Source organism: Ascidiella aspersa, chromosome 1, assembly GCF_963924565.1.
Source record: "Ascidiella aspersa chromosome 1, kaAscAspe10.2, whole genome shotgun sequence".
Lineage (NCBI taxonomy): Eukaryota > Metazoa > Chordata > Ascidiacea > Phlebobranchia > Ascidiidae > Ascidiella > Ascidiella aspersa.
In genome coordinates, this window is record NC_139447.1 from 40,618,397 (window position 1) to 40,630,564 (window position 12,168).

General features: G+C 37.5%; 1 protein-coding gene and 1 pseudogene across 2 annotated transcripts in view; both read right to left on the bottom strand.

Annotated features, from left to right (window-relative positions):
• Window positions 1-2,208: 2,208 nt before the first annotated feature.
• The window catches only part of LOC146170516 (sterile alpha motif domain-containing protein 3-like), a 37,161-nt gene continuing 27,201 nt past the window's right edge, over window positions 2,209-12,168 (bottom strand). The window contains exons 1-9 of one of the 2 annotated variants that reach the window (XM_083389922.1): window positions 4,636-5,616; window positions 4,509-4,574; window positions 4,258-4,438; window positions 4,090-4,180; window positions 3,859-4,029; window positions 3,539-3,739; window positions 3,199-3,349; window positions 2,892-2,971; window positions 2,209-2,823 (exon numbers count right to left, since the gene is read on the bottom strand). In XM_083389922.1, the coding sequence (XP_083246048.1) occupies window positions 2,572-2,823; window positions 2,892-2,971; window positions 3,199-3,349; window positions 3,539-3,739; window positions 3,859-4,029; window positions 4,090-4,180; window positions 4,258-4,438; window positions 4,509-4,574; window positions 4,636-4,684 (1,242 nt within the window). In that variant the 5' untranslated portion in view covers window positions 4,685-5,616 and the 3' untranslated portion in view covers window positions 2,209-2,571. Of the gene's footprint in view, window positions 2,824-2,891; window positions 2,972-3,198; window positions 3,350-3,538; window positions 3,740-3,858; window positions 4,030-4,089; window positions 4,181-4,257; window positions 4,439-4,508; window positions 4,575-4,635; window positions 5,617-12,168 lie in introns of those variants that run through there. The other variant, XM_083389929.1, reaches the window with a different exon arrangement.
• On the bottom strand, window positions 7,126-10,533 carry LOC146170517 (uncharacterized; annotated as a pseudogene).

Consider the following 12,168-nt stretch of genomic DNA (forward strand, 5'->3'; position numbering starts at 1 on the left):
TCGAGCGCAATAAAATTGTCAAACGCAAAATGAAACATTGCGTTATCGTGTTTCAAAAGATGTGACGACAAAAATACAACAGCAATGTTGCAAATCCATTATAGATTTGCGTAAAAAAGTTCGAGTCCCCCTGTTGCTAGGCTGTTATCTTTATCAAACATGGATAAAAAAATAGTTCGAAAGGGGGATAACTTTTATCGTTTATCTATAAGTTAGCAAAAGTGAAATTAAATAGGACCGTTATACGTGATATGAAAACATGCAATGGCACTCAAAAAAAGGGTTTGTGTTAAAAAAGTTAGCAATAGTATTAAACGAAAAATTGGTGCAAAGCGCGAAAATTTATTGCAGTTTCAATGTTACAGTTGGCAAAAAAACAGAGTTTGTACAGCTGTAGGAGTGGTGCCCAACCCAAATAAAACCAATAAATTACTGAAAAAAAACTAAATAATGAAGTAGAGCTCGCGCCCCCCTAAGAATTGCTTGGCGCTCCCCCCGGTTGGGAACCGCTGTGCTATAGGTTACAAAGATTTCAGCAAATAGATATTCACTTTTGGACTATGATGCAATTAATCTATCCGATTTTGTCCAAATTCAGACCTGGTGTACACTATATGCAGGCGCAACCATCACACTAAATGCAATTTAATTTTGAATCCAGGGCTGCGGGGTCGGTTAAAAATAACCAGAGTCCGACTCCGGTTAAATGTGCAATTTCCCCAAAAGCCCAAATCAGGCTCAGACTTATAGGGGTATGGGTCCGATTAATGAGTCTTCATTTATATAATTGCCAAGATGAATCGACCACACTCCTACAAGATTTGAGATGGCCTGTCTTCGTGAGGCCATTCAAGTCCAATTCTTTCCTTTAGTTCAGATACATGAACAGTCAATTTTGCTGTCTCAGTATTTTCTCCCTGCACTAGGCAGTACTGGGTGATACTGGTTGATACTGGTTGATACTGGTTCAGTCACAAAAGCACTCAAGTTTCCTGTCTGAGTAGAAGCTATATAAGCCTCTATCTCTCTTGTTCATATATTGATTGAACACGCTATTTATAGACGAGAATCAGTTAAGAAAATTTCTGCGATAAAGAAAGATTTACGTCATTAATTCTTATAATACTTAACAAAATATCACGTGATAACAAGGCGTGGTCTAAACCTTTTTCTCTCGACTCTTATAGACGGAAATAATATTTTTGTCCAAATATGGCTTGAACAAAAGCGCTTCGATCTACATTGCGACGTAACTGGCGTTCGATTCTAAAAATAATGGATTGTTGACAATAAGGCGAATTTCAAAACAAAGCGCTCACATTAAACGGATATACGTCACATCACATACAGCTCTGACGCATAAAAATTGGTGTCAGCAATTTGAATTTTTTTGCAAATTCGCTGCAAATATTATGTGGTTGCAAGAAATCTACGTAACGGAATTTTACCGAAAACTTTCCGCTTATCGTTTGCACATTGGCTGCAAGGAGTAACGCAAACATTACAATGTGGTTGCAAAGAATTTAGGCCATAGATTTTTACTGAAAATTTTCCGTTACGACACATCGATTAAAAACAAAAATTCTCTGTGTAAACACAATATGACAAAATGGCTTCTACAAATATTCCCACGCTAGATTTTGGAACAGCTTGCATATTAAAAGCTGGTTATTTGTTTGTGAAATGTGTGTGGACACGTGGACGCGAAAATTGTTCGATCACATAACGCATTTGCGCAATTGTTTTAGTCAGATTCCTGATTCCTCGAGAAAGTTTTCTCTTTGGTGCCTGAATTAGCAACCGAGGACTTTGATGTCAGCGTTCGCTGAGTTGCTCGAAATTGTTGTGTGCTTGACACACCATTGCATTGCTGTGGATTGAGCTTTTCAGGCGATCTATGCGGCAGCAGGGGAAACTCCCTGTTTGGTGCGTTGTAATTTTTGACGGCACCGGAAAGCCATTCATTGTGCGCTGCGCTGTGCTGTGACCTTTCGCTGTCCAACGTGCTTTTGCATTCTGAAAAATGCGAAATATTTTTCGGCAGATGTGTGTTCGTATGTCTTGAACATTTTTATTGCAACACTTCAAACTTAGGTTATTAACATTTTGGTTATAGACACACATATTTTCTATACTTATACACTGTAAATTTAAATACAACCTTTTAGGTGGTAATTACCACCTAAAACCGTGGTCCCTAAAATGTGGAACTGACCACCCTAAAACACAGCGTGGAAAAAACCACCCTATAGCTTTCCACCCCTAGAGTGACTACGTTCCACCTTTAAAGTGTGTACCGTAGTGTGTGAGTTACCACCTCTTTTGAAGCATGGTATCCTCCACCCACGAAAAATGACTATATGTTCCACCACAGTAGGGTGGGAATTTACACCTCTTTTGAAGCATGTTATTCAAAAAATACGTCATCCTGGTATTTTATTAGGATAATGCTATGCCATTTATGAACAGATAGGCAGAATGATAAAAAGAACGAAGAAAAACAGAATGGTTATACGTAAAAATATACACCATGTATGCAGAACACAGATTTTTAAGGCACTTCAGTACAACTTAGAGCCAATTAATGACACGTTGAACTGATATATTAATATCTGTTGGGATCTTTAAAAGATAACTTAACAACTGGAATGTATTGTTAAGCACTTGTGGAAATTGGATATCAAAAATCCAATAAGCAGCAATAAGTATGACAATTGCATCGTCAAAACTATCACAGTTGCACATCCAACATTTTTGTACATAAATGGATATGGTTGTCCCAGTTAAAACAATGCAGGGATACAGTGTAGCCACCTCTTCATCCTTAAAAGAGCAATAATCAATAAAAAATAAGATAAATATTTTTGCTGTCCTTAAAGCATACTACATACCTCTTCTCTGTATTGTATGAACTGATTTAATCGGTGGTTACAAAACAAAACAGGAATAATACAAAGGACTTCAGAAGCACCTTAAAAAACATTGAATATATAAATACATATACTATTATTTACATACTACACAGTTCTTTTTAATACTAACATTACACAAAAAGGGGTTTATTAATTAATTAAAAATGACTGAAAATGGGGAAAAAGGTTGTTTGTTAACTTTATAGACCACAACAAAAAACATTACTAGCACAGACCACAGGGTAACTGCCATAATATTTACTGTACAAAATCTTTATATGCGTACCTTTCCCTTTCAATAGCTGAATTAATTTCTTTGGAGCCAATTTTTTTTTTTTTTCTAATTTTTGGTTTAATTTTTCGATACGCCCAGATGATATGCTTTTTAGATTTCCCCTCAAATCTTGGTTGAAAATTCTTTGGGCCTCACCAAACACCTGGCAAAATATTTGGTTTTAGGAGAAAACACATAATACTATGTTTACAGAAATGACTGAGATTAAAATATAGCACAACAGTTGAAATATTGTGGTTAAATCAGAAATAAAAACAACATTTTGTTCATGATACAACACCATTTTTTAAATCAAGCATAATAATCTCATATGGCATTAATTAATACTCACCACATCAGGAAATTGGAAAGCTGGGTACTTTCCAATTAGGCTTTCCACAGTCAAGGTTCCCTCACAGACTTCATTTCTTCGAAATGTGTAAGTTCGTTCCATCCTATCCAATATTAACTCCATGTTTTTCACATTTTTACGGCTTTCTTTATCCATCTGTTTAATGTGCATTTCTATGCTGTGGTCGTCTTCTAAACTGTCCTATGTTTAAAGAATAAAGGTGTTACATCTACGTTAATGGCTGCTGCAGGGTAGATATCTATTAAAGAGATAATATTTATATAAATGTATCTGTGCATTTAAACTAAACAAGCTTATACCTTATCAAATGGAGCAAACTGGTGTTTCGCTGGAATGATGTCATCGCTGACCTCTTGTGACCTCTTTCGCTTGTGCCCAAATTTGTTTTTCATTTTTATTACCATTTCATTTGTGGTCATTGGTCTTCGTGCATCTCTAAATTTTTGACGAATGCTTTCAATCCATGTCCCCTGTTACGAAATCATGAAAGTAGTTTAATACACACATACAATTATATATTGGACACCTACAGCAGGGTTTTTTGAATTCTGGTCTTTTAGCTCCGGAAACTGTTTCAACAATTCTAGGATCACATGCTGATACTCCAGGTGTGTGGGATATCTTTTTATGAAAAACAGCATTTGTAATTTTCGATCAGTATTACCAAATAATAAAAAAAAATGGGCTTGTCAACTTACAATGTATAAGCAGACATTGAATGAAATAATACTTGGCAAACTTGTCTTCTAGCTGCAGAAGTAATTCTGCCATTACAATCATGAATAGCCTGTCGCACCATGACAGGAAGGGCCGGAAGCTTGTAGCCAACAATCCACTCCGTGTTACTACATGTGGCCAATGGTTCATCAATAGGTTTGTCTGGGTCAAAGTTGTTAAATTTAAGAATATAGCAAGAAAAAATATTGGTACCGGTAATAAATATACATACTTGCTGCAAAATCGTCCTCAGAACTTAAAGGCACAGTGCTGGCCGCAGAACTGGAGGAGCTTACGTCTTTAAAAAGAGAAAAACAGATTAAGATTTATTACAAAAAAGTGCTTTTACATGTATTTACCTGAAGGGAGAACTTGCAGTTTTGTAAAATAAATCATTTTGTTGCACATATGTAGTAACTGTTCTCTGCAAATGTGGATAATATATGCATAGTCTCTCGTGTTATTTAGTTCCAGCAGTATTATATATAAAAACAAAAATTGGGTTGCAATGGTAATTCTGATTTAAACTTATTTAAATTGGGGTCGCTTATTAAAAAGGTTGGAGACCACTGATCTAATAGTTTTTTAAAATAAATATTTAGATTCTTCAAAAATTTTCATTTGTTGGGATGAAAATTCTAATTTCCCATACATTATTTTGCAAAGTGAAGTATATGTTTTGCGCACGGATGCAAACACTAAATATGTGCCAGTAAAAGATTTTAAAGCAGTTCTGTCAAAGGTGTTAAGGTTTTCACAACATGAGGTATGTAAATTGAATATATTGTTTCTTGACTGTATATTGTGTGAAATATAAAAATGTGATTGGGAAATTTAAATTTCTTATTTAATATATATTTGCAGGCATCATTGTGGAATAATTTCCAGCTTGAAAAAAATGCCAATCAAGTTATTAGGAAAGCTCTTTCAAGCAACAACACCAAATTGAAAAAACAGCAAGCATATTGTTTAAAATTTTCCCAAGAATGTTTACGGGTAATTATTATGTTGTGGTAAGTAGTTGTATGAACACCTCTGAGCTTTCAAAATTTTACAATGCAGAATTTTAATGAATGTCAAACATCAAATTTGGTATGCCTAAATAATATACCTAGTAACATTCAGGTAACATACCATGAAACATATATCATTTTATAAAATTTCAAATTAAAGACTATAATTTATTTTTTAGTGGCTTTCTTCCTATGATTCAGCAAATCAAGCTGTTGAAGATTTTGAAATATCTACTTTAACAAAATTTATTTTTTATAACGGCCGTACCATTGGCAAGAATTTGTAACCTTATTTAGCAAGAATTAAGCATTACCAAAGTTTTGACTTATTTTACATAACTTGCAATCAGATATAACAAAGAATTGTGTTGAGTGGAAGGAAGATAAAGTTACTCCATACATTGCTGTGAAGCAAAAGACTTTAATATGCCAGCACGGGAAAGATTATAATAAGGCAAGAAATGAAAAACGCAGAACCAAAACTCCACAACATGTAAGTGATGGTGATGATGTTTTGCATGATTTTTAAAAACTTTTTTAAAAAACAAAAAAACACAGCTGTTAGAACATCCACAATCAACAAAGAAACAGTTGCTCATTCAAGGATAAAAAAAAATGAATTGCTAAAATTATTATAAAGGAAGTAAAAGTGTTTCCCGATTATAAGGTTAGTTTGTTTTTATTTGTTTGGAAAAGGTATTTATAAAGCATAAGATAACAAGTGTTTAGTATACCATATGAAATCACCAGAAGAATTAATTTTTTAGGAGATTTAGTTAAATTCACCCTAAAGAAGGCAACCTATGGACGCTAAAACACTGCAGAATAAATATAAATACGAAAAAGGCTTTTTAATTACCAATAAGACCTGTAGGAACTAGCAACAGTTTTAAAAAATACACATATTGCCATTTAATATCCTCCGCAGCATGACACAAATGTAACACAACTCGAGCTTTGTAATTCATCAGTCAAGTGTTCCGAATGGCGTGTATGTTTTCCATCAAGCCAAGATCATTCTGGACATGTTTTAGGAGAGGTATGTATGTTCTCTAAAGTGTATAGGCGATTGCTATTGGGTTTGACACTTACTCAACTTACAGATACAAATTCTAATTCAAAAACAACCCTGTATGTTTAACATTTTAGGCGGCTGGATTTCTTCAAGCAGTTGACAAAAGGGTCATTATAAAAATTAATCAAATGGTAGATGAGGGAATATGCAATATTCAAGAAATACAGAGAGGTTTAAATTCATTTGTGGAACATAACATTTTTAAAGGCAAAGATACTCCTCCTAAATCCAACAGGAGATTTTTTCCAACAATACAAGATATACGTAGTAGCTATTACAATGCTGTTAAAAAGAGAAAGCTTTCAAAAATAGACCAATCTAATACAAATGTTAGTGGACGAATGGAAGCAAGATGCTTGTCACGAACACAAATATTGTGCGCGTTATTTAGAGAAATACTTCGACGTTTTTTTCCAGTCTGAATACCCAGAAGTGTTGCCCTGCAGTTAGATTTCTGAAGCACTCAAAAACACATGTTTTCACAGCCACGTTTAATGTAGAATGACCAGTTTTAACCGGTAAACATCACGCAACTTTTGGGGCATTATGACGTAATACAAAGGCAATTGTAAACAACATAACAAAGTTTAACGCACAAGGAAAAGTTACATGGTTAGATTCTAATTTGTGACATCACCCCCAATTCAAGAGAAATTATCCAAATTTCTGTCAACAGTTAACAAATTAGAACACAACGAAAAACACTGCGAAACGAAAACAAGAAAGCAAATAACGCACGATACAGTACACTTTTACATCATTCAGTTAAGGCGACTCATAAAGTCTGCGCCAACGTTATCCACACCCTTAATACACTCGTATTTAATACGATAATTTTGCAGGAACATTGCCAATCTTATAACGCGATCATTTGCAAATTTCACGCTTTCCAAATACACCAATGGTTGGTGGTCTGTCTGAAGGACAAAGCCAGCACCATACAGGTATATTCTGAACTTCCGTATTGCCCAAACAATGGCAAGACACTCCTTCTCGATGGTGGATTAGTTCTTCTCAGCGTGGTTCAACTTCTTGCTAGCATAGCTAACTGGAAAACACTTCCCATCGAGTTCTTGCATCAGCACAGCACCTAGTCCGTTGTCGGACGCATCAGTGCGCAATACAAATGGTTTAGTGATGTCAGGCAAATGAAGTATGGGGTCGTTTAAAAGACTGCCCTTCAGTGAACGGAAAGCGGCCTCCTGCGCACCTCCCCAGTTCACCACATTCGGTTGACCCTTCTTTGTCAGGTCGGTCAATGGAGAAGCGACCGCTGCATACTGTGGAATAAAATCCCGGTAATATCCGGTAAGCTCGAGAAACGATCTAACTTCTTTCTTAGTTGATGGTCTTTGCGCCATTTTAATCTTTTGGACATTGTCATTCTGGAGTCCGATAACGCCCTGGTTAATGCTGTGCCCCAGAAAATCGACGTTATCTGTACCAACCACGCACTTCGATGGCTTAATTGTAACACCTGCGTCACGAAGTCGCTGAAATAAGGCGTCTAGAACAGTCATGTGCTCCTCCCACGTCGTAGAGTGGACGATAATGTCATCAATATAACTTTCCACGTTATTAAGTCTTTGTAGCAAAATTCTCATAGCCCGATCAAATGTGGCGCTGGAGTTCATCATTCCAAACGGCATTTTAAGAAACTCAAAACTTCCTTCGGTGGTCACAAACGCGGTCTTTTTTATATCATCCTTTGCAACAGGAACCTGCCAGTAGCCCTTCGTCAAGTCGATTTTTGTAAAGAAGCGATCACCTCCAAGTTTTTGAAAAACATCCGCTACTGTCGTCATCGGCTCTGGGTCAAATATTGTCACTTTGTTTAACTTCCGATAGTCTATACAAATTCTGTTAGTCCCACCTTTCTTCGCTACAACTACCACTGGAAAGGCATATGCTGAATCGGATCGCCTAATTATGCCCAACCGTAGCATTTCGTCCATGTCCTTCTTTAAACTGTCGCGTAACTTGTATGGGACGGCGTAAGGCTTGGAACAAACTGGTCGTTCATCCGTTAACTTTACTCCGTGTTGAACGAAGTTAATGTTGCCAGGTACGTCGCTAAACACACTGCTGTAATTCTGAGCCAGTGCTGCCTCTGATACCTGCTTGTCCGTCAAGTTTTTGCCGTAACGTCGTTCAGAGTCCCTTTCTCGGAAAATGAACACAGCTCACTTCATCCGTCAGGATCGCCGAACACGCATCAACATTTTTCGGCTTTTTCGTTGGGTCGTCAATTCGCGCGATATATTGCTTCGACAAATTAATGTGAAACGTCTTCCCTTTTCCCCCAACATCCAGCACGTAGTCGCCAAGTCCGGTCCTCTTTTGCACAACAAATGGATCCTTCCACTGCATAAGCAGTTTGTTGTTATCCGTCGGCAACAAAACGAGAGCCTTATCGCCTTCTTCCAAACTTCTGAGCTTTGATTTTTTGTCAAAATACTTTTTATACCGCTCGTGTGATTTTTCCAGCTCCGTCTGAGCAATTTTCAGTGTGTCCTCCATACGCTGCTTTAAATCAAAAACATACCTGTAACTGCTTCGCACATTGGGTTCCGTTGACGCGTTCGTCCACAATTCCTTCAGAATAGACATGGGTCCACGGACAGTCCTCCCATACAGCAATTCAAACGGCGCGAAACCTGTAGATTCTTGCAGCACTTCACGGTAAGCAAATAACAGCGCGTTTATGTATCGATGCCACTGCTTAGGTTGGTCGCAGCACAGGCGCCTAAGCATTCTCTTCAATGTTCCATTAAACTTTTCCACCAGCCCGTTACACATCGGGTGATACGGAGTCGTTGTCAAATGACGTATTCTTAACAGTCTTTCCACCTCCTTCATGCAGTCCGATATGAACTGATTTCCCAAGTCGCTTAAAATCTCATCGGGTATTCCGAGGCGACTGTACATATCAACTAAAGCTTCCGCCACCGCTTCGGTTGTGATCGATTTCAATGGAACCGCTTCTGGATAGCAAGTCACATAGTCAACTAGAGTAAGTATAAAGCGGTGACCGTCCTCACTCGCTGGGTAGATTGGACCAATCAAATCAACTGCCACACGTTTGAAAGGTACATCAATCAGGGGCATCTTTTCCATCGGCACCCTCGGGACGTTACCTTTGCTCACTGTCCGTTGGCATATGTCACACCACCTACAAACCGCTTGACGTCATCCTTGAGACCGGGCCAATAGAAATCTGAAAGGATTTTATCAGCCGTCTTTTTAATGCCCATGTGTCCTCCCATCATGGCGTCGTGAGCGAGCTCCATTATTTTCCGGCGCAAGCTACTTGGAACAACCAGCTGCCGGATCCACCTTCCACCATTAACTTTTGGGTGCTGATATTTTCTATACAGTAACCCTTCATCCATTCCAAACACAGTAACCTGTTCACCTTTGACCCTTTCTTCATCCATTTCTTTCAAGGTTTGCAAAGTTGTGTCGTCGTTTTGTGCGGCCTCGAACCCGGCCTTATCAATAACAGACCACTCTTCACAACTTGGCACTTTTAATGGTTTGCGCTCCCGCTGTGCTTTCTGTGAACGAGTCTTTGCGGCACAACCTTCGTTCCACATTGGATAGGGATCGTCAGGGTCCCTGGCACCCGGTACGTTTCCTATTATCAAATCGTGCAAAGCGTCTGGCAGGCACAACGCGTCCACATCTCCTTTAAAGTATGGCGAATCGATGTGAATTCGAGCCACGTCTGCCTTAACCGTACTCGAGTCCAACAACGTAACAAAACCACTGTGCCCTGTCAGTTGACCGTCCTTGACAAATTTCCGTTTAACCACAACTCCAGTACAGCCCGTATCACGCAAAGTGTCAAGCATATTTGTGAAAAATGCCATGGCATTTGTCAATGACCTTATGAAGCAGAAGTTTGGCTTTTGTCTTACTTCTGTTGAAAGCAGCCCTCGGACCCTGCAGCCAGACACAGAGCTGTGGAGTCTATGTATGCAAGCTGGCTTTCCACCAATAAGAGTCTTGTGCAGTCTGGTACGGTGCATGCATTTCGTCAGCAAGTATACAATGTAGTTGCTGGAGCATGTCTTAAAGGCAAACTGAAGCCTAACAACTGCAAACTGTGCAGCAACACTGAAAAAGTGGATTGGGTCAAGTGTACACGATGTCCTCAATGGTTCCATACTGACTGTACTGGGATGACTTTAGAACAAGCAGCAAGTGAAATGCGCTTTGTTTGTCCAAATGTGCCCAAGAAGTCTGATTCAGAATGTCTAATTTACAGTTCTTGAGTCTGAATGTTTGTGAATCTTTTATATCTTGAGGTGCTGCGGTTTTCACGAATGTATTTTAATATTTCTTACTTCTCTTTCCTATTAATTTAGATTTTATTCTTTTTACATTTTATTATTACTAAAAATCATAATACCTATTTTTTAATCAAAGTATTCTTTCGAATAACAAAATCTGCCTGAATCCGAATGGTGAAAACAAACGATTCTGGTTGCACATCAATGATAAAGATTAAACTAAGTATTTTCCACCTCATGGCGCGAATTTATCTGTCTTATCAGTTTACGTCACTTTACTGATTGCATCGTCATTTAGTTGCAGCAGTTGCGGCTTGCGTAGTGCACCACTTGCCTAGAACAGTTGGTTTAGGTTTTTATAGCGTATTCTTGTCTTATGTTGTGTTATGTTTTTAGATACTGAAGATGCTTTATAGCGAAATATATTTATCTTTTTATTACATACAAACAAACTTGATTTTCGGTTTGCTAAGTTCTATACTTAGTTTAATCTTTACCTATTTTTTATTTATAACTTTTTTGAACCAACTTTATCTTTTAGATTGATCTATTCTATTGATTACTTTTGTTCTATCGTTTCTTTGTGAACCAATTAGTCTTGCTCCAACAATCAATCTGTCTCATTTTTTTTAAATCAACTGGTCCCCCAGCTCTTCGTCAAAAAATCAGTCTTGCTCCCACAATCAAACCATCTCCAATCATTTTTTTTATAAATCAATTGTTCTGCTCTTCGTCAAATAATTAGTTTTGCTCCATCAATCAATCAGTTTCAATTATTTTTTACAAATCAATTGTTCTATCAGCTCTTCATCAACAAATCAGTCTTGCTTCACCGATCAATCTCAATTAGGGATGTTCAAATTAGAATCCCAAGGTATTCTAGAATAATAGGTTTCGAATATAGAATAACGAATCCAGAATAGCAAATCCTAGTATATTTTTATTAAATTACTTAACCTCGATTTTGTTTGGGGAAGGAATTAATCTTAATCTACCCTACAGGGCCCACAATCACAGCAATAAATCGCCCAAAACAATTTTCTAACATGTGTACATTATAATAAAAAAACTCTCTCATATGTTTAACGTTCTTAGCAACTGTCATCTGAAGCCGTTCTGTAACTGTAATATGTCAACTGTCCAGGTTATGTCCAAAACTTATATTTTTGCCAATAGTGAGAAAATGCAACACTGCACACAGAAGTCTTAAGCAATTCGGTCCTGATTTTGAAAGCATTGTTAAGTCTTATTTCTTCTTTTTTACTTACATGATCTGTTATGCAGTCAAATAATGTACTGCAAAGAATACAAAGTTACTATTGACTTAATGAATTCTTGACAATTACACTGCGCATAACTGCATAACCTCGCTGAATATTGGCCTAAAGTTGACCTTAAGTAACCCCATAGCGCATTTTGTGGACGGCCAGCACGTTTTGCAACGCTATGTTACTTTTGCAACTTAACGCATTTAGGGAAATTGCAAATTCCACACCAGACATTATACAT